Source organism: Cydia splendana, chromosome 2 (genome assembly GCF_910591565.1).
Source record: "Cydia splendana chromosome 2, ilCydSple1.2, whole genome shotgun sequence".
NCBI classification, from domain to species: domain Eukaryota; kingdom Metazoa; phylum Arthropoda; class Insecta; order Lepidoptera; family Tortricidae; genus Cydia; species Cydia splendana.
In genome coordinates this window covers 2,774,985-2,801,382 of record NC_085961.1, presented here as the reverse complement: position 1 = coordinate 2,801,382, position 26,398 = coordinate 2,774,985, and the positions used below count along the sequence as shown (strand labels likewise).

General features: G+C 39.0%; 5 protein-coding genes and 1 long non-coding RNA gene across 6 annotated transcripts in view; 3 read left to right on the top strand and 3 right to left on the bottom strand.

The window, feature by feature from the left end:
- LOC134802844 (serine/arginine repetitive matrix protein 1) overlaps positions 1–1,809 on the top strand; it is a 50,943-nt gene extending 49,134 nt beyond the window's left edge. The window contains 2 exon segments of the mRNA XM_063775583.1: positions 449–587; positions 1,555–1,809. Of these exon segments, the coding sequence (XP_063631653.1) occupies positions 449–579 (131 nt within the window). The 3' untranslated portion in view covers positions 580–587; positions 1,555–1,809.
- Positions 1,810–1,850: 41 nt separating this feature from the next.
- LOC134802631 (S-methyl-5'-thioadenosine phosphorylase) lies at positions 1,851–11,002 on the bottom strand. Its single transcript, XM_063775266.1, has 8 exons — positions 10,845–11,002; positions 8,080–8,255; positions 7,282–7,419; positions 5,835–6,014; positions 4,978–5,053; positions 4,396–4,482; positions 3,353–3,475; positions 1,851–1,933 (listed from the first exon to the last, which is right to left on the bottom strand). The coding sequence occupies exons 1-8, from the start codon at positions 10,866–10,868 to the stop codon at positions 1,898–1,900; spliced, it is 840 nt and encodes a 279-aa protein (XP_063631336.1). The 5' UTR covers positions 10,869–11,002; the 3' UTR covers positions 1,851–1,897.
- On the bottom strand, positions 9,474–10,606 carry LOC134802671 (cytochrome c oxidase assembly factor 7 homolog). The gene is made up of 2 exons (XM_063775308.1): positions 10,176–10,606; positions 9,474–9,877 (listed from the first exon to the last, which is right to left on the bottom strand). The coding sequence occupies exons 1-2, from the start codon at positions 10,558–10,560 to the stop codon at positions 9,513–9,515; spliced, it is 750 nt and encodes a 249-aa protein (XP_063631378.1). The 5' UTR covers positions 10,561–10,606; the 3' UTR covers positions 9,474–9,512.
- A 314-nt stretch (positions 11,003–11,316) lies between the features above and the next one.
- On the top strand, positions 11,317–14,739 carry LOC134801939 (heme oxygenase 1). Its single transcript, XM_063774573.1, has 4 exons — positions 11,317–11,473; positions 11,657–11,789; positions 12,344–12,555; positions 14,321–14,739. The coding sequence occupies exons 1-4, from the start codon at positions 11,374–11,376 to the stop codon at positions 14,605–14,607; spliced, it is 732 nt and encodes a 243-aa protein (XP_063630643.1). The 5' UTR covers positions 11,317–11,373; the 3' UTR covers positions 14,608–14,739.
- A 411-nt stretch (positions 14,740–15,150) lies between these two features.
- LOC134801842 (uncharacterized) overlaps positions 15,151–26,398 on the bottom strand; it is an 81,931-nt gene continuing 70,683 nt past the window's right edge. The window contains exons 66-71 of the mRNA XM_063774481.1: positions 23,268–23,389; positions 22,512–22,660; positions 19,373–19,484; positions 18,860–18,991; positions 15,981–16,150; positions 15,151–15,367 (exon numbers count right to left, since the gene is read on the bottom strand). Of these exons, the coding sequence (XP_063630551.1) occupies positions 15,287–15,367; positions 15,981–16,150; positions 18,860–18,991; positions 19,373–19,484; positions 22,512–22,660; positions 23,268–23,389 (766 nt within the window). The 3' untranslated portion in view covers positions 15,151–15,286. The remainder of the gene's footprint in view (positions 15,368–15,980; positions 16,151–18,859; positions 18,992–19,372; positions 19,485–22,511; positions 22,661–23,267; positions 23,390–26,398) is intronic.
- Positions 24,248–25,721, top strand: LOC134801900 (uncharacterized). Its single transcript, XR_010145730.1, has 2 exons — positions 24,248–24,350; positions 25,402–25,721. It is a non-coding gene; the product is annotated as an uncharacterized LOC134801900 (long non-coding RNA).

The window sequence follows — 26,398 nt, the reverse complement described above, 5'->3', positions numbered from 1 at the left end:
CCAACATCCCAGCGGGCATTTCATTTTCTTAGCTAAGACCGTGAAAGCGTAGAAAAATGGTTTCATTTCCAATTTTCCATATGTTCTCGCTAGTAAAAAAAAACTAGTTTCTCCCGAATATCCTACATAAGATAAATTGGTAATATGTTGGTATTAATATTTAACATTTTAGTCTCACATAGTAACAAAATCAACTTTACGATAAAACAGATGAGATATGCACCAAACGGTTGTAATTTCATACTCATTAGACCCTCTGTAACATGTAAATGTAACTATTTTCACCTGTCCCTGACCCACGTCACTAAAGAGAAGACAAACTAATAGTTTTTAACCCACCCTATTTTTTTAAAAACAGGAAAGGCGACACTTATACTTAAATTAAGAGTTTGCTACAAATAGATCAGTCGCAGGGGTTTTCTGCTTTTAATCGCTTTCTTCATTTTAGCGGGTAAAAATAGCAGCGGCAGCAGCAGCGCGGCCATGGCAGAAATGCAGCGCGTGGCCGAAGCCCAGCGCCAGTACCTCCTCGACATGATCCCCGGCCAACACGCGCGAAACCCCTGGACCAAGAACTAGCGAGGTCAGTCAACTATTGACCACTAGCGTCCCACCTACGCAGTATCTTAGAGATGGACAGGGCCCATAACGGCTCGGCCACGACATTGCGCGACCGGCGGCGGCGGCAACCATAGGTTGGAGTGAGACACAGCGATCGGATCTTTCGTTCCCACCTATGGTTGCCACCGCCGGTCGCGCAATGTCCTGGCCGAGTTCGTTTCCAGCCCTGGGCACTGGAGGCCTTGTTCACTTTTTCTTTGTATATGACATTTATTTCGGTTTGTATATAATTTAAGGTGCTCACGAGGAATGCGAAAGATTTTAAGTATTTTAACCACGCATTTCTGAGGTCAAAAGAAGGTAAAAATGTAATATGAGTTTAGGTCATTTCGCCAAAAAAAAAAATATTCTTGTTTGATTTTTTTTTAGAATTTTTTGAATGTATTTGTACATAAAAGGTAAATGTTATTGGTAAACTTGTCACTTAAAATGGATTTTTTTACTTTTTTTTCGTAAAACTTAGGGTTTTGCAAAGTGTTACTTGTCACTTTTTGACATCTATCAATAAGGATATTTAGAGAGACCACGTCCCATAGTAGCAACTTCAACATCAAAAAGGCGTTTTGTACTATGTAACAATAAAAACTTGTTTCTTTTTTAATTGGTATTAACTCTGAATCTAGGCGAATTTCAAATAAGTTTACAGGACATTTTTGTCTCTAAATATGATCAGGAATACGCTGTTAAAATTATTCGGTTTCCTCATGTTACACCGTGTATAGTAGTGGTTCTACTTTAAATAACACAAATTAACCCTTTACCAGGTTAAGGGACATATATTTCCCACATACGGCACTTCAAACATGTGTTCTGTTTACGATCAGTAAGACCGACATTCGATTGTCATTTTTGAACTGTCAGCCTGGTAAAGGGTTAAAATATTTTCAAAAAAATATTTAATTTGTTTCTAATGATTTATTATTTTCATTTCAGGGTGGGAGGCTTCGGAAGATTTAGATAAAGACTAGTAAGAAATTTACATAGGTGAGCACCTAAGGAGTGGGCTTGTCGTAACATAAGTATCTTTTTAACGATTTAATTATAAATTAATGATACATAATAATGCACAAGATTTAAAAATACGTAATTGTCTAGACAACCGGTAAGTTACAGTAATAAATGTAATTAATTTAAGACGATCGTTTTGTATGTCTGGTTTTAAAATAATAAATAATTTTAAGATTACAAGTGTTTTATTTTAAAATATATATGTATGTGATAATTATAAAGTATTTGTTTAATTATAAAATAACTGTGCTTATTCATAGACGGAGGTTTATTCCTTCAGCATGATGGATGATGAAACCAACTCCTGAAAATAATAGTAAAAATAACATTAGTATTTGGAGTCCACAAGCTTATAGGTAAAATTTGTGTCAAAACTGGAGTGTTTGAATTTGACGTGTATCGTAACACGTCCAAACTCACATAAATGTGCCGTTTTTAAGTAAAAGGTACCACACTGTCGCTTGCTATAAGGACGCTCTGACAGGTTATTCGTATACAAGCAAATATCGTCTTTATGATAGTGACAATGTGGTACCTTTTGCTTGATAACATCACAAATACGAAGAATTGAGATTAATTAAAATAAATTAAAATAAAATAAAATCACTTTATTTCAGACACATGTCCATATAAAAATTATGCTAATCCTAATATAAACTAAGAACTTAAACTAAGAGTTGCTTCAGTCGCCACATGACTAGTCTTATAAAATATTTTATATTAATTTTACAACATAGGTACTCTAGGTACTGTCACTTTTTGTTCTCGCTGTGGTGAACGGATGACCAGTAACGAAAAATGGGGCTGTACAGGCTCTCGGAGACGGTCTTAAGTATTCGATTGTCTGAGTTTCTCAATCTCTCCCAGAAACCTGCTATCCTACTTCTGATGATGGCGAAGAAGTTGGGCACCCCCGCCTCTGCGAACATGCTCGATGCGCTACAAAACCTGGGTAACCTCAGTAGAATGCGGAAAGCGTCATTGTATTGAACCCGCAGAGTTGAAAATGCTTTTCTACTGAAGTTAACCCAAAGTTGACAGGTATACAAACACTGACAAAATGCTCTGAACAGAGTCACTTTGACATCATTTGTACACCCTGCAAATTTGCGCGCGAGCATGTTACACCTGATGGACAGAGCCCGCCTTTCTCGTTCCATATCAAGGTCATCTTTTAAGTCACTGCACAAGACGTGTCCAATGTATTTAAACTTATTCACTACCTGCACCGGTGAGCCATTCAGAACTAGTTTAGGTATCCTGTCCGGACCTCTGCCAGCCCTAAAGACCATCATCTCGGTCTTCTGAACGTTATATTTTAGACCATGAGCCGCCGCATACCGTTCACAGACCGAGAGTAGCGTCTGAAGACTACTGATAGACGGACTCAGCAGCACCATATCGTCCGCATAGCTGAGATTGTTTAGACAAACATCCCCGATATGACAGCCGATCCTGGCGCTGCTCAGCTCGACTATCAGATCATTCACATAGAGGTTAAACAGGTCCGGAGAGGTCAAACCACCCTGTGTTTTGGTGTCGAATTATAATTCTGAGTCTTTACTCAGGACGTTTATACGTTGGCCTAAATTAAGCGAGTATAAAGCAAGGCAGAGGGAATATATTTCCCACGTAATTTTGAACTTTGTTGCAAACTGAGAAGGTTATATTTTGCATATTTTCTGACACCCTTATGCCTTATAGGTTAAAGTAGTACTGGTACCTGGTGACCGTCCAAATAGCTATGGTCCGTGTCAGCGGCGAGAATCTGCACGGCGTCCAGCACTACGTCGGCCGCTTTCTGCACGTTGCGGCCGAACGTGGCCAGCACCTCGCTCACCGACACCTGCACCAACACAGAATTGAAAGAAAGGCACGAGGTAAAGCTAAGGCTGATTTAACCTTTTCAACGCCGTGTCAAACACAAAAGCTCGGACGCCACGTCACCGAAGTGTCAAAACTGAAATTGAACTTTATGCATATGCACCTACTATGTTGCTCTGTGGTCTGTGACCGATTAATCGGTCTTTAGCGTTGGACCTGCGGTGCGGATATATCGGTCATTGGCGTCCAAAAGGTTAATAATATGCCGCTTTTCTCGTGTTGACGCGCGACATGAAACACATTCACAACTCGATAAGTACCTATGTGTGCGTGCGAAATAGCTTGTCACGAAGTTACCTGTCTTAGCCAACACTTGACTTAAGATATTATTTCAGAATAAAGTGAAATACGTTAACCTTTTGAACGCCAAACGGCGCATCGATTTGCCGTGCCACTGACGCCAAGGGGGTAAAATTTAGTTTTGTGAAAAAATAATGGCAACCTAAAAGTGGGGTGTTTTTCAGTAGATTTTCATCAAAAAACGATCGACGTCAAATGCCGTCTTTGGCGTCGTTGTCATGGTTTTGCGTTGACGTCAATTGCCGTCTGTGGCGTTCAAAAGGTTAATTATAACCTCCTGAAGCCTACATTAACAGTGGATTTTGAATTCAATACCAGATAATAATGTACAATTTCTTTTGTTTTATAATTTAACCCCTCGTATGCTGCTTGTCAAATATAATCATTGAAAAAAGACCTTGACATTTAAAACAATAGATTTAAATTCTCACACAAAATAAATTTTAAAATGGATTAAATTTCAGTGAAGTGTAGCAGTATAGACACAACGGTGGGCCCAAGGATAAGACGTATCTTAATGCATTTAGTTAAGGCTATCTATAGTAGTCTATACAGTAAGCTTATTTTAATAATATTCCTTACAGCGGTTTCATTATCCCTCCAGCAGTCATAGTCGGTGACGAGCGCCACGGCTGCGTAACTAAGCCCCGCTTCCTTAGCCAACACCACCTAAAAAAAAACTCGTATCGTATTTGCTAGTCATGATATTTAGGATTGCTTCAGAAACCATTTCTTGATAAAAATAATATTTTCGGAAATAATCGTTCTGAAAGAAAATAAAACCGGACAAGTGCGAGTCGGACTAGCCCACCGAGGGTTCCGTACTTTTTAGTATTTGTTGTTATAGCGGCAACAGAAATACATCATCTGTGAAAATCTCAACTGCCTAGCTATCACGGTTCATGAGATACAGCCTGGTGACAGACGGACGGACGGACAGCGGAGTCTTAGTAATAGGGTCCCGTTTTTACCCTTTGGGTACGGAACCCTAAAAAGAAGACCACCCCCCTTCTAACTGTTGAACCATGGGTCCATGAAATATGAAAAAAATCATGAAAGTAAAGCTTAGTAATGACTTTCAAGGAAAATTATAGCGAACCTGATCGGTTAAGCCGGTTTTGAGTTTTTGCAAACACAAAAGGTGATACTTAATAAAGACCTCACCTCTGGCACCGTGGTCATGTTGACGAGATGTCCCCCCCACTGTCGGTGCATCAGGCTTTCGGCGCGGCTCGAAAACCTGCAATTACAATATTGTGGAAATTCTAATACATATGTGTTGTTCTCAATCAAAAGGTCGCTTGCCATAAAGACGCTCTGACAGGTGATTCGTATAATGATACAAGCAAATTTCTTCTTTATGGTAAGCTACAAAGTGGTACTTTTTGATTGAGAACGTCACATATATTAAAAAGCAGCAGCAGTATAATGGGTAAAGCTTTAAGTGAGTACTTTGCTGGAAAAATGGCAAATTCTTAGTCTCTATTTTGTTAGTTTCATCTGATTTCTTATATATGTGTATGTTATGTACGTATTTTTTATATGTTATATACTTACATACACTGTACATATGTATTATTTATATTAGTTGTATGAGTTGTGTAAAAGTACCTACCTACTGTGTTTGTAATTACATGTTGTTGCACCGCCTACATGTTATCTGCTTTGCCCGAAGGTTGACTGGTAGAGAATGCCTTGTAGCATTAAGTCCGCCTTTTGTACGTTTGTATTTTCCTTGTGCAATAAAGATTAAATACATAAATAAATAAATAGCAATAAGGCACGGTAAGGCGTTTAGATTTTTTCGATTGTAAGTAACCGTAATTAATCTAAGTGGGGAAATAGGGGACATTCACCAACATTAGATAGAATTGTGAAGACAGAATGAAAGGTCTGTCCTCGGTTGAATCCGTACGATTAATCCCTTACCCACTTTTGTTAAAGGGGTTGTCACACTGCGGCAGGGCGGGAGCGTGGTGTCGCATCACCAACAGTCTTGCTCTCTGTCATAAAGGCTATACCTGGGCCCCTGTATGACGACAGCGGTGCCGGTCTCGTGGCAGCTGTACCCGCGCGCCCGGGCCGCCTCAGTGAGGGCCGCTCGCGCCCGCGGACAAAATGCGGGCCGCTGCGGCAGGTGGCACACGCCGCGCGGGCCGCAGTCTGTGCGGTCGTAGAATGTGCATTTGCGACCCCATGTTCTGGAACAAAGAAAAGGAATGACTTGAAAAATCTATCTAGTTCCGATCAAGGGATCATTCAGAGAAAACAGAGTATATCTAATAGGTACCAGGCTCCAATTTCACCACGGTGACAGGTGCGACAATTGTAAAACATCACTGTTGCTGACGTCACAGGCATCCATGGGCTACGGTTACCGCTTACCATCGGGCGGGCCTTATTCCTGTTTGCCACCATCATTAAATTGTTTTATTTAAAAAAACTTTATTATATCGGAAAAAAACAGATATTTCTCTTGCTAAATTTATGACAATTGTCACAAGAAACACTACAATTGTCACGAAATTCCGACATATAACTCATTACCTGTCAAGAATTACCTACAATTCTTCTAAATCTTGACAATTGTCAGAAACTTCGCAAAAGAAATATCTGTTTTTTTCCGATATAATAAAGTTTTTTTTAATAAACCAATGATGGTGGCAAACAGGAATACGGACCGTCCGATGGTAAGTGGTAACCGTAGCCGATGGATGCCTGTGACGTCAGCAACAGTGATTTTACAATTGTCGCACCTGTAACCGTGGTGAAATTGGGGCCAGGTACCATACTTTTCCCGTTTGGGAGTTCACACATTGTTAAAAACCCTCGGTTAACATCGATTTTGATTGCCATTTGTCTACATAAATCACGCACACGCCAACATGATTGCAACACGGTTTTACTTTGACAACGTACTACACCGTACACTCCAACACTCATAATCGTTCTTAGCGTTATGGGGATGGGGCACCACAACTCAGAATGCCTTTATATGTTCTAAGCTTTTAAAGGGTTAAGCTTTTAAAACAGCGTGACGTAGACCATCCATTGCAGAAGTTATAAGAACACCGCCATCTTTCGAAAAATTCAGACATTATAAAAAAAGTTTTACTTGCGTTGGATGTACAGTCACCTGCAATAATATATGTTACACAACGAAGACCGCAAAAATATCTGATACGAACTTAGGTATTTGTAGAGCAATAAGAGCGTGTCACATATTTTTGCGGCCTTTTAACCTTTTCGACACCGTGTCAAACACAAAAGCTGTCACGCGGACGCCACGTCACCGAAGTGTCAAAACGGAAATTGAACTTTATGCATATGCACGTAGGTCTATGTTGCTCTGTGGTCTGTGGCCGATTAATTAGTCTTTGGCGTTGAACCTGCGGTGCGGATATATCGGTCATTGGCGTCCACAAGGTTAAGAGTAACATATTATTGCAGGTGATTTGTACTACGTACCTGTCGATGTAATCGTCAAGCACAACAAGGTCTCCCGGACGATATTCCTCCTGCAACGAGCCGGTGGCGGTGGTAGCGAGGATGTGGGTGCAGCCGCGTTGCTTGAGCGCCCAGATGTTGGCGCGGTAATTCACGTCACTGTCAACAGAAAATATTTTAAATATTTCTCTTTTCATAGCATGATTGAACATCGATAAAACAGAGATCAGATCTGAGTTTCCTGCCGTTTGTCCCTGCTAAGATGACAACCTCAGTATAGAACGGCGCCACACTTGTGGATGGAAATGAGAATTTTCCGTTTTTCGACGATAACTTTTGATTGTCCTAACAAAAATCTATAAAACTTAGTAAGGATTTTGGAAATCTGTTCAGGACGATCCCTCCCAAATTTTACGATTCTTTGTCAACAACATAAAAAGTTACCATCGAATAACAGAAGAATTTCTCATGTTCAACCACAAGTAGGTATACCATCAGGTGAGCTTGTGGTCAAATGTTTACCTTTTTCTAATAAAAAAAAGTATGGCGTAGTTCCACAGTGACCTTTTAGATGTTGAATTCCGAAATCTTTCTTAGTGGAGTTCTGCAACATTTGGAAACTATAATGATAGACACCGATCGATACTTATCTACAGGTCTACAAACGTGGGCTGGAACTGATGTATCCTCCCATGTCGCGTCAGCAGCACGCAGCGCGCTTCGAGTTTGCTCTCGACCAGCGCACGTCACTGGGCGCTCCGTCTGTCCCTTGAGCAGTGTCGAGATTTAGAATTCTAACGTCAATGCAAGTCTACAAACCTGGGCTGAAACTGATGTTTCCTCCCATGTCGCGCCAGAAGCACGCAGGGCACGCCCTTGACTTTGCCCTCAATGAGCGCGTCTGAAGGCGCTCCGAACGGCGTGTTCTCATGGTGCTCTGTCTGCTCTTCAAATAGCGTTGGGTCGTCGAAGCCCGAGCCGCCGATTATTCCGATCTACGTTTTAAAACAGTAATATAGTCAAGAGAAATTAATCCGAAATTGTTAGGGGCGTGGGTAAACTTTTACAAAATTGGACATGTTTGTAATTGAAGAGTCGAGGAGAACAACGGTAATTGTTTTCATTTGTCACTGTTAAAAGTTTTCGTGAAATCTAAGTACTAATTTTGCTATTCAGGAAGTAGGTTTATTTCAAATCCTTCCCCAAATTAGCTAGTTTAAGCGATTGCTCTTTAATACAGATGTACTTAAGCTTATATTTATTTTGCAAGTAAGCCTCTAATCGGATTAATAACGCTCTGGAATAAGCACTATGAAAATTACTCTATAGAAATAGAATAAAGAATTTTTGAGTTACTTTTCAACAGGGACCTTATCTCTCTTTTTACTAGACTGCCTTTTCAAATTACCTATAAGTATGTGCATAATAGGGTACTGTGTTTAAAATACCTAATTTGATTGTGACATTTGTGACGCCACATGCTAGTGTTTCATACAAATTCCATAGTAGCAAAATCGTTTTGACAGTTCGAAAAAAGAAACTGATTTGACTAAGTACTCAAATACCCTATTGACCCTATTGGAAGCAAGAGTCATTATTCCATTTATTGGCTAAAGTATTTACTAGCCTGGCCTGGTTTATAAAGCATATGGGGCTTGCCATACCTAGAACACATCCTTCAAATGAAGACTTACATTTAATCACAATATGGGCCTTTTTTGCTTGTACTTGATGACTTGCCAACTATGAATTTAGAACACACTAATGAGGTCAATTTCATGCCCCTTGTTAGATTGTCTTACCACTGTTATCTATTACTTGGTTTTAGCTCTAGGTGTCAAGGTTGCTTCCATATTTGTGACAAGATAATTTTTAACTTTTTGAACGCCAAACGGCGCATCCATTTGCCGTGCCACTGACGATGACGCCACGGGGGTAAAAATTAGTTTTGTGAATAAATAATGCCAACCTAAAAGTGGGGTGTTTTTCAGTAGATTTTCATCAAAAAACGATCATCGTCAAATGCCGTCTTTGTCACGATTTTGCGTTGACGTCAATTGCCGTCTGTGGCATTCAAAAGGTTAATTAGAATGTAGATATGCATTATATTAAATTGAAAGGGAATGTTCTATAAGTGAAAAAACAATTTTGTAACAATAATACTTTAATTTAATTTACATCAAACATTCACAAACTACCATTACCATGCAAGATCTCATTTTAAATGCTATCAGGTCAATATCCAACAATTTTTACTTCTCCAAGCCTTGTTGGAACTTAAGTTCCTTGGTTGTCTCATGTGCCTTTTGTAACTCTTGTGCAATCTGGAAGAACCTCTTAGATTCATCGGCATTCTTTTCAACTCCATCTCCCTTTTTGTACATCATGCTGACGTTGGCGCACCCGTACATGTTACCATTCTCACAGGCTTTCTTAGCAAATTCAAAAGCCTGCTTCATATCCGGTTTTATGAGGTATTCTATGTTTTTGTTCTTGGCGGGGTTGTGTGGGTTGTATTCGGCCACGTTTTTGGGAACACCACTGATGTACATGCCGCAGAGGTAGTGGCAGGCCATGTTGTCATTTTGATCACAGCTTTTCTTTAGATAATTGTAACCTGGAAAAATGAGTTAACATTTGAATTTATAACTTATATTTTTTAAATGTAAAAAATATAAATAGAATTGAAAAGTATCCAAAAACTACCTTTTCTTTTCAAAAATAAAGAATAATATAAGTTTGTATTGTATGGTTTTAAAGTCATACATACAGAGGCAAAGATTTTAACGTTATTTTATTATTCTTTCGATTTCTCCAAACTCCACTCAATCAAGCTTAAAATTCAGATCTTGATTTATAGTTTTATAGGTTAGGTACTCAACAGAGTAATCTAAAATATATAATAGTTACCTTACCTTTGGGAACATCTCGTTTTATGGAAACATTGGGTCCAGTGGCGGTGAGCATCATCCCCGCGTGCAGGCATGCCGAAGGCTCCCCGAGTTCGCAACCTTTCTCGAAATAGGTTAGGGCCTCTGCGGGGTCCCCTTTCTCCTTCCCCCTCCCCACTAGACAGTAATTCCCGTATTTCAAACATGATTTCCCGAACTTATAGTCAACGCAATTGCTTTTAAAAACTTTAGCCGCTTTATCAAAATCTTTTTTGATCGCCTCCAAGTAATCTCCCAACAAATGGCATACTTCTGGTTTTTTCTCTTTGTAGCAACCGAAACGGTATTCGACCCCAAGGTTCTCAATGTATTCCTTCACTTCATCTTCTTGTTTTAAGTCATAAGCCATTGTAAATATTGTAATTTCGTAATTTAGTTTTTATGGCCACAGATAGGTTATTAGGTAACTACCTTGACTTGACAATTGTCAAACTGATAACGCTTATCATATCAATTTGTAAACAAACCGATTTACTACTTTTAATTAGAAGAAAATGGAAATTAAAATATTGTCACAAGAATGAAAGCAAAAATTAATATTTGAAATTGTTAAATTACAGTATTTAAGACGATTTTAGTATCTAATACGATAGGATCTTATAAAAGCGTATAATAAAAAAGAATAGAACTGACCTTGATTTTCTTTGAATCACCCATTATTCCTCGTTTTGCTGAGTTAACTATTCTGATTCACTAGATGAGTGATAGTATTTTCAATGACTGTTAAATCAACTAAAATTACGACTTTGAACTATTTATAACCAATACATTAAGAGCTTACAATCAATCCGGTCTGCGCTCGCCGGAAATAATCAAATCAAGCAATCATCAATGTTACCGCAGTTGCTGCTTAGAATTCAGCGTTTTGTTAACTAGCCAAAAACCCCAAAAATATCAGACATCCATTTCATGGCTTGATATTTAATTTTATCAAAAGATATCCAGGTTTTTTTATTTTTGATTAGGCTAATTTTTGTAATGGTAAATACCTAAATACCATCGTAAATTTGACTGAATGCGTAACAAAACGCAACTTGTCACTTTAAATTAAACGTCAAACCATCAATCACAGATTCACAGTCACGTTCACTCACAGAATCACAAAAATTTAATTGGGTGCACGTATAAGTATTGTCTTGATATATTACAAATTAATTTAAGAATGTCGGGAAATGTTGAACTTTTTACCACTCGAATGAGGAAAGCAACACGAAAGATCCACTCTGTGAGCGATGCCTTGGTCAACGCTAAGTTTGCAATTTGTAAGTACCTTCAACTTCAAAATTTGAAAAACAAAGAGATTTCTAGAATATCGAAATTGGCTCTAAAGCTTTTGGACTTCGATTTTATAATATTCCTTACTCTTTGTTTCATAAAATTTTAAATACAAAATGGTTTTATGTTCTATGAATGTATTTTTTTTATTCGTTTTCTTTTGTTTCCAGCTCTGCGGGATGAGGCAGTTTGGGGCGGAGGGCTGTTTGTGTTTTACCACATCTTTGCTTTCCTAGAAGATGCCAAGGAAAGGCTGAACATGCCTGATTATAACAAGCTCTTTGTGCACAAAACTCTATACAGGTAATATTTAAATTTCCTATTGATATTCATTTGATCTATCTTTCAATTTTAGACTACCTTCAAAATTACAAAAAGTTATTTCTGGAATAAGAATATTGAATAATTTCATGCAATAGATACCACTGCAATACAATTTAGGTAATATTTTTCAAAAATCAAACATTGATTTTGCCATAAATTGTATGATTCACTATTACCTTAAATCTAAAAATAGTCAGCTTAGCATAAAATTTGCACTATAAAATAAACTGTGGGTCGTGTCCCCTGGGGTTTGTGAAGCCACTGCCAGCCTTAAATCAATACATAAGCAAAACATTTTTTTTGTACTACAGGGGTCATGTCATGAAAAAGTTTTAAAAACACTGCTGTAGACTATACAGCATAGAATGTATATCGCTAGAATCATTAAGTGTGGTTATCACCAGTTGCTGAATGAAGGTTTTTAGTTAATAATAAAATATCCAATAATAAGACTCAGTTTGTCTCACTTGACTAAATCTTAATCATTTTTACGTCATTCATCTGTTTCTCATGTATTCAACTTTGTTCACCAGAAAAGCTGCATTTGAAGCAGATCTAGCACACTACCTCGGTGAAGACTGGCAATCCACACCCTGCTCAACAGCACTGGAGAGCTATCTGGAGCACCTGCAAGAGCTGGAGAAGGAGAACCCGCAGCTGCTGATGGCGTACGTGTACCACCTGTATCTGGGGCTGCTGAGCGGCGGACAGATACTGGCTAAGAAGCGGAAGATGTTCGGAGACAGTAAGTTTATTAACTATGGCGGATGATGGAATAGAGGCAGTATATGAATTTAGGGTGACCGGCTGTGTGTAAGTAGAGTGACGCAAGATCCTTTAAAATTCATACTGATTGTAATTTAGATTTAAATATAAAATTTTAGTTCAATGTTTTTCAAATTGCCATCATATAATCAATTATAACAAAATTTATTTTCATTATTCCTTTGCCGACCACGGTTGATAAAACCAGCCAAAAATAACATAGTAGGGTTAGTAAGGTCATTTAGCATGCACTTTAGTCTCAGGCGATGCCGCTTGGCATCATTGTTCCTTAGGTCAAACAAAGTTGATTTGGCCCGGTAGCCAGGAGATCGTACCATGCAGACCCCCCAAAAAGGGGGGGGTGAAAGGGTCGGCTCCCCAGGTCCAATCTATGCTATATTCCTTCCTAGTCTTAGCAACTAGGGCAAGTTATATATCATTTTCGTATAAATTAGGAACGAGGAATTTATTTTTGAAATAATTATTATCCTTTCCATACAAAAAAAAAAATTGTACAAAAAATGAAAATGTTATGTAATTTTTTGTGACAACTTTAGATGTTACAATCACAGTGTAGCGATTTGCACTAAATAAAAATATGGACGATGTAGCCCATGTATTCTTTATTCTGGAAAATATCACTTTAAAGTAGGCATTCATACATTTTTTCGTAATAAAAAAATAACTTATAGCGCGTGGCGGTAACGATTTTCATACAAATGGAACTATGCCCAAAGTCAAAGATTAAAAATGTTTACTAAAACACTGAATTTGGCATTTTAAAAGTTTAAATATGTTTTAATATTTTTTTTCATGCGTTTTTGCCCTTTTTTGGTACAAATTTGTTTTTTATTTTTCTTCCATACAAACTTTGTAATATAATAGGAATAGGGGGAGAAAGTTTGTGTGGAAGAAAAATAAAATCAACAAATTTGTACCAAAAAAGAGCAAAAGCGCATGGAAAAAATATTAAAACATTATATTTAAACTTTTAAAATGCCAAATTCAGTGTTTTTGTAAACATTTTTAATCTTTGACTTTGGACATAGTTCCATTTGTATGGAAATCGATACTACCGCGCGCTATAAATATTTTTTTTATTACGGAAAAATGTATGCATGCCTACTATAAAGTGATATTTTTCAGAATAAAGAATACACGGGCTACATCGTCCAATTTTTTATTTAGTGCAAATCGCCACACTGTGATTGTAACATCCAATATTGTCATATAACATTTTCATTTTTTGTACAAAAACAATTTTAGTTAATTATCCGAAAATGATATATAACTTGCCCTAGTTGCTAAGACTAGGATGGAATATAGCATAGATTGGATCTGGGGAGCCGACCCTTTCACCCCCCCCCTTTAGGGGGTCTGCATGGTACGATCTCCTGGCTACCGGGCCAGATCAACTTTGTTTGACCTAAGGAACAATCGTGCCAAGCGGCATCGCCTGAGACTAAAGTGCATGCACTTCCATACATTTGTCTTACTTACTAACCCTACTAACATTAACAAGTCTGAAGATAAATCAAGCATCCTTTGATATTTAATTTGCCTTCATACCCACTTCATAGCACCCTGAAGTATATAAAAACCATCAATAACTATATGACACTATAAGCAGTTGATAGACAGCAGTTGTTAGTTTGTAAGGCTTTAATTTGATTTGATTTGATAGCATTCAAGTCTCATCTGCTAAACTTTTAAAAAATCATCACAACCTAATTTTCACATTGCAGAAACCAACTCCGAAGTCTACACCGACAAAGTGACCGACTTCACCGACATTGACATTCCCAAGCTCAAGAACGAATTCCGCGCGGCCATGAACGAGATCGCCGCAACGATGACCCCGGAGGAACAGCAGGCTTTCCTGGACGAAAGCAGCCAAGTCTTCCTCATGAATAACCTGATCGTCAACTCCGTTGCTGGCCAGAATCAGGTTCTACGAGTCATGCTGTTTAAAGCTTCCGCTGTGTTTTTAGTGATTTTTGGTGCAGTGCTAGCTTATAAAATGCATAAGTAAGGATTATTTATAGTCGTAATGTAATGGATAGAATGTATGATTATTTTTATAGATTAGAATGTGATATTATTATGTAGATTTCTTATTTGAAGACTGATTGTTTAATGAGTAAATTGAATTACATTTACCAGATGTTTTATTATATTATATTACTAATTCTTCTTTCTTTGGCAGTCGCTTTAGTAAAAACTAGTGCCTACGCAAAGTCATGGGATTAGTTGTCAAGCGGACCCCAGGCTCCCATGAGCCGTGGCAAAAATGCCGGGATAACGCGGGGAAGAAGGATATAATCATAATAATCATTGAATTATGTTTGTTACCTCTGTCAATTTCAAACTAGAAACATTTCACCAACGGGCAACACCGCCCTCAAGTCCATTCAAAGAAAAAAAAAACTTCGCCAGCATACTGTACCTCTGTACTGTACAGCATGACTGTACTGTACAATTGTCTGCGAGATAAATTTAGACTTGACCCATGTAATTCGGGTATAGATTTATAGTATGTCAAGTATGTGACAGTATTGCATAAAAAACGACAACATTGAATTAACAAAAATAATTTACTATATTGTTGTTACAAGCTATATTACACTGAAGTACAAAATATCAAAATATGTACACAAAGTACCGTACGGTCACATATTAACTACGATCGTCGATCTTATATACTAAAGTTGTCATCTGAGCGCGGGCAGCGATTGGTCCAAGGAGAGGTCGATCAGTTCGTCGAAGTCGTCTTGGTTCCAGAACGAGAGACCCTGAAAACAAATATATTAGTGATTTTAGGCGTCATTTAATTTTAGTCTGCTTATAATATGTTAATAGAGATAATGAACTGGTGCTAATTATCTAATTGGTTAGAGTTTTATACTATTAAAGCTGTAGGGTGATTATACTGTGCCCTGGAAAGTTAGGTAGCCCTAGTTTAGGGCCCTTTCTCGACCAGATGGTGTTATAGCAGTAACGCACCGACTATTTATAGTTTTTTTTATACTATAGAGAAAAAGCCGCATGTGTATTGGTGCCGTGACCAGGACACCTGTGAGATTTCTATTATGCGCTGTTTATTAGGCTACCAGCCGATAACGTCGTACATTTTACGTATAGGGCTTTATATAAAAACTCTGGTCTCCTGTTTAAACTGTCCGTAACCTACGACGGACAAAGGCCTTTTCGACGAACATTGTGAAAGCGCTCTTAATGACATCGTTTCGCGAACAGCAGCTCGCGAGCTACATGTCGCTCTAGCTATATAAGAGTTAACATTCAAAGAACTTTAAACATAAAATCAACATTCATGGCTCTTCGTTCGTAAAACTGATGACTTCTACTGCGGTCGGCACTTCTGAAAAGTTTCCTTTAGTAACGTACCAGTTCGTTAGCGTGGCAGGGGCGGCAGTGCAGCGCGGCGGCGCGGCACTCGCAGCGCGGCGCGCGCGCGCACGGCGCGGCGGCCAGCGCGGCGCGCGCGCCCAGCACCGTGGCGAGGCGCCGCGCCAGGCCACGGTCGCCCTGGAGCTTCTTGCCCGAGAATATTGTGCCTGGGACAATTCAATCAATTTACAAACTAGTGGCTCTGTGAGCTATAGACCTCGCGAGCTGAGCTTAAAACTGAGTAAATGTATGGCTTCGTTGTTTAGAAGAATTTAGAGAATCTAATTTGACAATTAAAACCTTATAACTATCGAACCTGCTTACAAAATTCGGGAATTGGTTTAGAAATGCGACCAGTAGAGTAGAACAGATGGACATACGAAACAATTTTTGGCTAACAGGCCAATTCAAACGTACACTGATATCAGAATGACGTCTAACTGATGTCATTTACTTATCGTGCATTTCGCTGGTTCTTGTCCGTACATGTATTGGCGCAAGCGAGACGCACGATGACTACTAAATAACATGATAAAAATATCATTCCGATGTCAGTGTACGGTCGGTGCCCCAACTTAAGTATCCACGTCGCCATACTAATTGTATAGAAAAGTGGATAGAGTTAGACCAAGAAAAGTCTGCAGAGATTTTGACAGCACACGCAGTGCCAATGTTATTTGTGCCAGTGTCAAAATCTCTGCAGACTTTTCTTGGTCTAACTCTACTTATGTTAGGGAACCAACATTACCTTTTAATTAGCCTGTAAACTGCAACTGAGAAGCTTCGTGCGCGTTTAGTTTGCCAGTCTTTTCAGTCTTTGTTCCTCCTCGAGTCGCAATAGAAGGAGTTTCATGCTTTTAATTTTAGTCGAGTAAGAATTTAAATATCTAACTAATCTAAATTCTAAAGAGAATAGATTGTATAGGGGACGTGCATGAACTATAGGGGGCAGCACAGGAGCCGTCAGATCTTTGGCGCGAAGCGTAGATGTGTAGTTTATGATTCCGATGTAGCCCAGAAGATGGCAGAACCTACTATGCACAAGAAAACGTACCTACGAGAACGGTTGATGGTAGCACTTGCTTTGGCAATGTACATGTGCACATATGTTTCCGATTTAGGCCACAAGATGGCAGGCCCTCCAACGCGCACGGTCCCTATAGGGGGCGTGCGTGAACTATAGGGGGCGGCATAGGAGCCGTCAGATTTTTGGCGTGAGGCGTAAATGTGACGTTTATGCTTCCGATGTAGCCCACAAGATGACAGAACCTATACTATGCATAAGGAAACGTACCTACAAGAACGGTAGATGGTAGAACTTGCTTTGGCAATGTACATGTTTCCGATTCAGACCACAAGATGGCAGACCCTCCAACGCGCACGGTCCCTATAGTAGAGGGTTATTGTCGTACTAAATTTTGTAGTCACTGTAAATCAGTGCTGTAAATTTACTGCCATCTTTCGATACAGGATTAAAATGAAAGTGAATAAAAAATATCAATAAATGTATATATGTATGGATAAATGTTTTTTTTTTATTTTTAGAACGCCGTATGATTTTGACCCATGTTCTTTTACTAATATGAGTAAAAATTGTTAAATATAAAATGGTGTCGCCATCTAGACGAGCATAGAGGCCAAAGGTATGGCGCCGTATATTCAAGAATCAATTTTCTTTAAAGCGCAAAAACCCATCATCTCTTGCAAAAATTAAACGAATACGCTTAGCCCGCGCTTGATAAATAAAAAATACGATTTTTTTCATTTTTTCTAAATAAAATAAAAAACAACAATTGATACGAAATTTAAGTATAAAAAAATACAAAAAGTTGTGTAGCAGCATACAATTACTGGGGATGGAACCAGGGACCTCCCGATGCAAACAAAAAAAGCGAACGTTTGCAAAATGCGCCATGATAGTTCTTACTAAAGCTGACGAAATTTAGCTACTCATTCTCAAGTAAAAACGAAATATCTAAATACCGCCAAAATCAGTGATACAAATTTTCTGAATTTTTGGACATTTAATCTATAAACATATATCAAAAAGAAAAAACTCTTATGATATCGATACGATTATTTGTTTAAGCGCTAGGTATCACGACTCCGCCATTTTTAAAAATTTCCAAAAACCGGATTGACAAAAAATTTTTATTTAGTCATAGAATCTGGTCACAAAATTACATGAGAATCAGTTAAGAATTGCGACCTGTAGAGGAGAACATCCGGACATACGAAAGCAAATTGCTCGAGTCAAAACGTAGACCTTCGCTACGCTTCGGTCAATTACTTACATCCATGAGGAAACCGAGATCGTCGATAGAGCTCAAAGAATTTCAAAGTTATGCATGCTTACATAACCAAAAAATATGTAATGCTTAGGGCGCTTTTAGGTACCTAAAAGTCAACTAAGTAAAGTCTGAGTAAAACCTCTAAGGGGCTGTCCATAAATTACGTCATCGTTTTTTGACGATTTTTGACCCCCCCCCCCCTAAAATCATGCTTCGAATGACCCCGTTTCCGATATCCAGACCCCCCCCCCCTAATTTGAAATGACGTAATTTATGAATAGCCCCTAAGTAAATTTGAATAAACTATTTTTTGCCCTACATCTTGCATAACAGCCGTAATATAATAGCCATTAAAAACCTGTTTGAATTTGGATTTAACAAAGCAAAAATACAGTAAACATTTCAATTAGTTTTTTCAATTGACTGTTATGCAAGGTAGGATAGTAAGTTGAGTTTAGGTACAATCTTTATGGAGTCATTTAGGGTTCAAGCTAATTTGATGATATGTCCAATAGTCCAATGTAAAGTAAACCTTAAATGGCTCAACAATAAAAGCCCGTGACTGTACCTACTAAAGAAACTCACCGTTAGTCTCCATAGCGAGGGACGTGCACAGCCCCAGCTTGTCTTTAGGTAGTTTAACTTGCTTGCGCAGCGCGGCGTCGCCTACAAGCTCCTCATAGTCCTTGTTAGTGTACGCTACAGCATTGTCTACGCCTGTAGAACAAGTAGATTATATTACATATAGAGAAACAGACGGTAAATTTATACTATGGTACAATTTTCCTTTGACCGCCAAGGACATCAAATGACGCGCGCAACTACAACCCAATATCAACCTTAGTGCATTCCTACAAGGTTCATAATGACGCGCCGCACATGATAGCCACGTTCAAAGGATATTAACGCCCTACAAGAGTAAGGTTAGCACACAATATTCCAAGCTGATCCACATACGTATTTGATATCTACAATCGTGATATAGAGAGCTTTTCAGTCGAGTACCGTGTTTAGGCCACGAAACTTGCCGAGTAGCCTAAGTAAGGTACTTATCTAAAACGGAAATCAGTTAATTTTCGACGAAGAAATTAGACGTACCATACAAATTCTTAGCTGCTCGTTTCTTGTAAAGCATAAAGTCGTCGTCCATCAGGATGTGAAGAGTCACTGAGTTCTCCATCAGGTTGTGGTGAATGGTCGAGTAGTCCAGCTGCAAATCAATACAAAATAAATAGCAAACAATAGGGAATATTACGCAAAACTGTGCGTAGGAGGCGCCACTACCACTGCGATCATATATAACCATGGATACCGCCTTTAGGAACATTACCGTTCAAATTCTCGGGCCAAATTAGCACACATACACAATTACGCCTACATTCAAATAAGACGACGCGTTTACAGAGCCTGTAATCAAAGCTGGTAAACAAAATAAGAGTCATCTTTATTACACTAATGGTACATAGCTAAGTGTAGATGAAATGCATATAATGTCAATAACTACCAATCAGCGACATTAATCCGCTAATAACCTTCTTGCTGTACGTACTGGCCGCTGAGATTTCGCGGTTCATATTTGATTAGAATATGACTTGGACAGGGATAGGTTTATGCCATACAGTGAAGAACCAGTCAAATAATTCACGTATAATAATTTAATGCAGATTAAAAGATAACTAGTTAAAATGTTGTTATGACATGACAGACTAACTCAACATAATTAAATATATCATTGTTGTATAAATGTATTCCGCTATAATAAGTATTTTGTATATTTTATTATCAATCTGCTCGTCTGTTCGTTTTTCTAAGATCAAGTACGCCATAGTAAATGTATGGCGAACTTGATCTTAGAAATCGGACTGGCTATACAGTCTGCAAAATTTACATGGGTACACGAATCGGGTCAAAAATATTTGAACAGGCGGAGTCACAATAAATCCCCGCTTTCAGTTCAGAATATTTTATATGTATATAGCCGGTCAAGCAAGTTTGTCAGTAGAAAAAAGTGCAAAATTAAAATTTTGTATAGGACCACAGCCGTTCACGCGCTTACATTTTCTAAATTTGCCGCTCTTATAATATTTTAAACTTTCGCGTTTTGAACACATATTAACTCACATTATACGAAACGAAACTGATTTACGTCGGTAAATCAAGGTAATTGAATATAATTCGCGTTAGACCCGTCTATAATGTGAGTTAATATGTTTGCCGCTCTTTTCTACTGACGGAAAAATGGCTTGAGAGAGAACCTACATATATGTGACAGTAGAGGGTGGATTCAAATGATCAACATTTTCAGATAATGTGTGTATTTGTTAAATTAATTCAGTGAAAGCATTATAGGAAAAATTTATCTACATATAGGAGACCGGGTATGATTATCTCACGGGTTATATCTCATGAATAGAACATATTCTAGATATCTTGCCAGGCATCCACTCAATTTCATGTCTCTCTAATTGGACAGCTTTTTTCCATAGTTCTCTGCTAATAGCATCTTGTGGGAATCTGAATGGAAAGTAATGTAAAATGACAATACCAAATTTGATTATTAATTTGAAATAACTAGGTAGTTTTTTTATAGCTCCATCTCATGAAATAAAAAAGGAAAATACAAATCTGTAAGAAGGAATTTATTACTACATTTATAATTATATAGAAGATACCTACACCAAACACAAGTTAATAAAATAGTCTACTTCATTTAGCATAACACCATCCCTATTATCCTCGCAATTTAAAAAGTCGTATGTTGTTATGAAAGTCGTATGCAGTTGTTACGTTTTAGCTTAGCACGGTAGTATTGAAAACAAATCGTCATGTTTTTTCCAAATTCTACTGAAGTTATCTGTTTACTACAAGTGAAAAGTGATTCCACTGTCCTTGGTATGAACTAAAATAACTTCTGCACCACTTCACGACACATTAATATATTTTTAATTACAAAAAAACGTTGTTTTTATAAATCAGTTTAGCCATTTGTCACTGACTGTCATCTCGGTGGTACTGAGATTGCCAATCGAGCAGTTTGTAAGTACCGCCTATCGCGGGGTAGTTTGCGTTGGGTCATAATTGAGCGGACAGAATACTTCCATGTATAGCATTTCGCTGCACTACCACTATCCGTCATAATCTGGGGGTCTACCGCGAACCAAGAAAATTTCGTTGTCTAAGCTCTCTATCACTCTTGCATATTCGAGCGATAAAGAGGCAGTGTTGCGAACGCAACCTTTATTTGTATAATACAGTAACTAAACGCAGCCGTCGGGCTCGGCTAGTATTTGGAAGCTTTTTCTAAAGCACCAATAGGAGCGCTCCACATATTATGTATCGCGGCCAATTAGAGGCACCCAAATCTTAACCACTATTTTCAGACATTCAAATTATGCAAATCACTCTTTCATCAGCCTCCATACGATTACCACACCACTTTTACATTTAACCGTTTAGTCAAGGAACCCTTGTAAAACCAGTACCTATTGAAATTATAATAGTTTACTTCAAATCGAAGCTTTTTATTTGAGTCGTCGAGATCCTGACCTGCACGGCGGCTACAGGCAGAGATAGCTAAATGTCGATTCTCGCGTTTCCCGGTAGGCCCTTGTTAACAAACCGCCTTGATGCATCAATGTCATATTTTATTGTCTGTGAAAACTTGTCAAAAAACAGTTTAAGGCACAGTATGTATAAGTTACTCTATGGTTTACTAGAGGAGCTAGTGCTGCACTCTGGCCGCAGAACATTGCAATAATACCCCCTATTAAACTTCAATAATTCTATTTCATGAGCATGTGATAAGACGGATTTGCTAATCTTGGTCAAGCAGATCTTGTCAGTAAAAAATGTAGGCGCGAAGGGATATCGTCTCATAGAAAATTTGAATTCGGGCCTTTTTCCACTGCCAAGATTTGCTTGACCATCTAACTATACTTTCTTTACAACCCCCTCTAACCACATCTCTTGTCTTCCAACGTTTCCGAGGAGAATGTCGCTTACGAAATGCTTTTGCTTTGTATGGCAGCTACCTTAATAAATTACGTCAAGCTCGAAAATATACCGCCAATTTGTTAGCGATGTTTTTAAATATTACCAGACCAATTATCGCTCTCAGCAGTTTTATCAGAAGAATGGCATTTCGTAAGCGATATTTTCGTTAAATTCCCAGTAGTAGCTAAGGGTGCAGCCGGGTTACCGTTAAGATGTGCGTGATAGAAAGAGATGAATGACACACCCGCATAGCAAGAAGGTCGCAGCGGGAGCAAGGCAGCATGATGATGGTGCGTTCCACTCCAACTCTGAACGGCAGTGTGGTCGCGAAGCTTAGAGCGGAGAATACGTCCGGACGGAGTGTCCTGTTGGTCTTCGCTAGGTCTACTTTTTCTGTTGATCAAAGCAAATGATAGTGAGGATAGCGAGAAGTCTTTAAGTTAAGAGATTACCTTCAAATATTGAAGAAAAACATGTAACAGAGGTACTTATAATTTGAAACTGGGTGCCCTTTCAAATCTAAAGAAACAATGCACACAAACACAGCAAAAGTCGCCCTTTTGCCCTGTTCCATTGTAAACTAGTCTACACTACAAAGCTACGATATCGCAGTTAAAGAGGTGTTTTGCACGGAGTCATGCTCATTCTGAACAAATATTTTGAAATACGATCAGGAAGACACTGTGAGTCGTGAGCAAGTTGTATGTACAGGCAGCAGCAGAAGTTGCTAAGCGGTCGAGGTGTTCAAAATTACCTTGACACGCTCTTATTCTCTTAAGGGTCCCACAGATTACCAGTTCACCGGACGATATCAGCCAGCTGTTCCGAGCTGTCACCTTTTGCGTTTTACTGACAGGCCGATATCGTCCCGCGAACTGGTAATCCGAGGGCCCCTTTAACAATAAAGTCGCCTCAAGATCGTTTTGAACACCTGGCCCGCTTAGCAACTTCTGCTGCTGACCATATGTGTGAGTAGGTGTGGTATAAACGAGATAATGACCAATGTTGAAGGCGTCAAAGTGTCGCACGATGTCGTAGTTGCTGGCGAACAGCTGGTTGCCGACGTAAAGCGCGCGAGCACGTCTGTACACGCCGCGTCCTCCGTACGCCACCACCGCATATCTAGAAACAATTATTATTTAAAGAATTTCGCCGTCTGCTGGCTATTTTAGGGTCCACACAGAATTGAGGAAATTGCTGCGCGAAACAGCCCTGTTCCATCAAAACTACGCGTGCGTTTACCTCGGGCAGGGCACGTCTTCACGGACCGAATTGCTTCGTTCCGCAATTTCCTCGGGAATTGGTTTGCTCTGTGTGGAGTCGCCTATTGGGTATCGCACTGATGCCTCTTAAGTGTAAGGCCTTAGTGGACGCTCGAGTTGAGCGTGCAGTGGGGCGGGGCGGGCGGCGTGCATGTTAAACAAATGCAAACGTATAGGAGCGGCCTTAGTGCACGCTGCTCAGTTCACTTGTAAGCCCGACGCCACGCTGCACGCCCCGCCGAACGCTCCGCTTCAAGCGTCCACTCAGGCCTTACACTAAGTGTTACGGCAGAAGTCATCGTGTGTCCTAAGCTAATATATTATGTAAAACAATATAAGACGCAGATGAGTAGATAGAGCCTTGAGTGGGTAGACTGGTGTCGTTTTCATCAGTCGTAATCTATAGTCTCGAGACGCAAAATTTTCCTTTATTACAAAAATAATGTTTTCATCATCATCATTAAAATCCTTATCACTAGCATATAAACGTACCACTGTTGGAGACAGCGCCCCTCATTGAACCAAAAGGTTTGGGACTCCTACGCTAGCCTGATCCGAAATAGGGCTTCAAATACTAAATAATTATGCTTACCCGCTTAATGCACAATTCAATACGTTTTCTCAATTACTTATTAAGCCGTACACGATGATAGAATGTAAAATACCTAAATCAATTTGCGCGACACCTATTTTACTATCGATAAATTAGTCATACTGGAACGTATTTCGTTCATATCCATAAGTACGATTGCAGTTAATTTAGTAGGTACATATATGTCACACGTCGGCAGCGGCACACAAAATGATTATGGTTTTCTTAAGTAAGTAAAATGGTGTGTTAATTGGTAAAATAACTTACTACGTCTATCGACATTGGGAATTTTACAAAAATATTAATGTTAACTACGTCCTAATAGATTTTAATATGATAAAAATACAAGAAGTCGCGAATTAAAACATAGAAAAAGTGCATAAGTAAGATCTTGGTATTTTAGCGTGTAGAAATTGTATCTAGACACGCGGCAGCGTGTCAAGCCAAGTTCAAAAGAAAAAACCGGGCAAGTGCGAGTCGGACTCGCGCACGAAGGGTTCCGTACCATAATGCAAAAAACGGCAAAAAAAAAAACGGTCACCCATCCAAGTACTGACCCCGCCCGGCGTTGCTTAACTTCGGTCAAAAATCACGTTTGTTGTATGGGAGGCCCTCTTAAATCTTTATTTTATTCTGCTTTTAGTATTTGTTGTTATAGCGACAACAGAAATACATCATCTGTGAAAATTTCAACTGTCTAGCTATCACGGTTCGTGAGATACAGCCTGGTGACAGACGGACGGACGGACGGACGGACGGACGGACGGACGGACGGACGGATGGACGGACGGACGGACGGACGGACAGCGAAGTCTTAGTAATAGGGTCCCGTTTTACCCTTTGGGTACGGAACCCTAAAAACTAAATTTTAGAAAAGTAACAGGAGAAATAATATACTTAGCGTGTACGTAAAAACTAGACAAGTCAAACCCTGAACTTTAATTAGACCCCAAGCAAACTAGAACTTGGCGGGTGCCATATAGATCTCAATTCTTTTTCCGGCGAAGTCAACAACGACGAATATTCTTAATATTGAACTTGGCTCTCATTTCACATTTATGTTTTTGATGGGATAAGTATTTCTCTAAGCGCCACTTGCACCATCCCACTAACCCGGGGTTAACCGGTTAAACCGTTAACCCTGTGTCAAATTGTACTGGTAATCATGGTAAATCCAGGTTTAACCGGTTAACCCCGGGTTAGTGGAATGGTGCGCTAAGACGTGCAATACTGATCTGATCTCTGATATTTGCTAACATAATTTTTTGAAATATTTCCAGTGGCTCTATTGGCGCTCGGCCCCACCAACGGCAGACCGAAAGGCAAATGCACCTGCAACTGGTTCACGTGCAACCAGCCGGTGTGCGCCAGCAACCACGAGACCTTCGAGTGCATGTGTCAGCTGAACTGTCGGAACTCGGAACATCAGGGCCAGCTGTATAAACTGTACGACGGGGAGTGCTATGCCGACATTGCGCTGGTTTAGAGTAAAATGGACCGAAGGTCACAAAGTGTGGAAATTCTATACAGACCCTTAACTTTGCTTAACTTAACTACGCCTTACTGCATTCGTAATAAAAAATATTTGTTTAAACTTGAACTTTAATAGCTGTCAATAGAGTTGAATATCATATCCGCCATACATGGCTAACGTATGAGGTATGAGGCAAATGGTTAATACCCTAGAGTTAATTTAATTCAGGAATTCTTGATTTTGACTGGTGTTTATTCTTTGTGCCCTTGGTAGTATTTTTTAGCAATGGCAAAGTGTGACAATGTCATCATTAATGTTAAATTTCTATGACAATATGACGTTTATAATGACATTAACGACACTCGCTCACTTAGTGAATTTGCTTAGACGGACCCTATGCACGTAGTGGTCTTGTCTGTCTTACCCCTCGAGTGTGTTTGCAAAATCGGAGTTACGGAGACAGTTAGTTTATCAATTTTTATACCTGTTGTTGAAGAGTCCAGCGGACTGTAGTTTCAGCCCTTGTTACTTTGTTGTATTCAAGTTGGTACAAAGTTAGCATAGATAGACGGACTCTAACAAAAACCAAATCAGAGCACCCTACTATCCATCCACGTGGTCTTGTCTGTCTTACCTAGGGTTGCAAATAGAAAAAAAAACCAAATGTTTTTTTTTTTTCAAATTTATGAAAAAAAAACATGAAAAAAAACCTGGCACCATGGTTTTTTTTCTAAATTAGGTTTTTTTTCAGTTAAACAAAAATATGCCACAATAACGGTTTTACGTGATTTATTTATATAAGT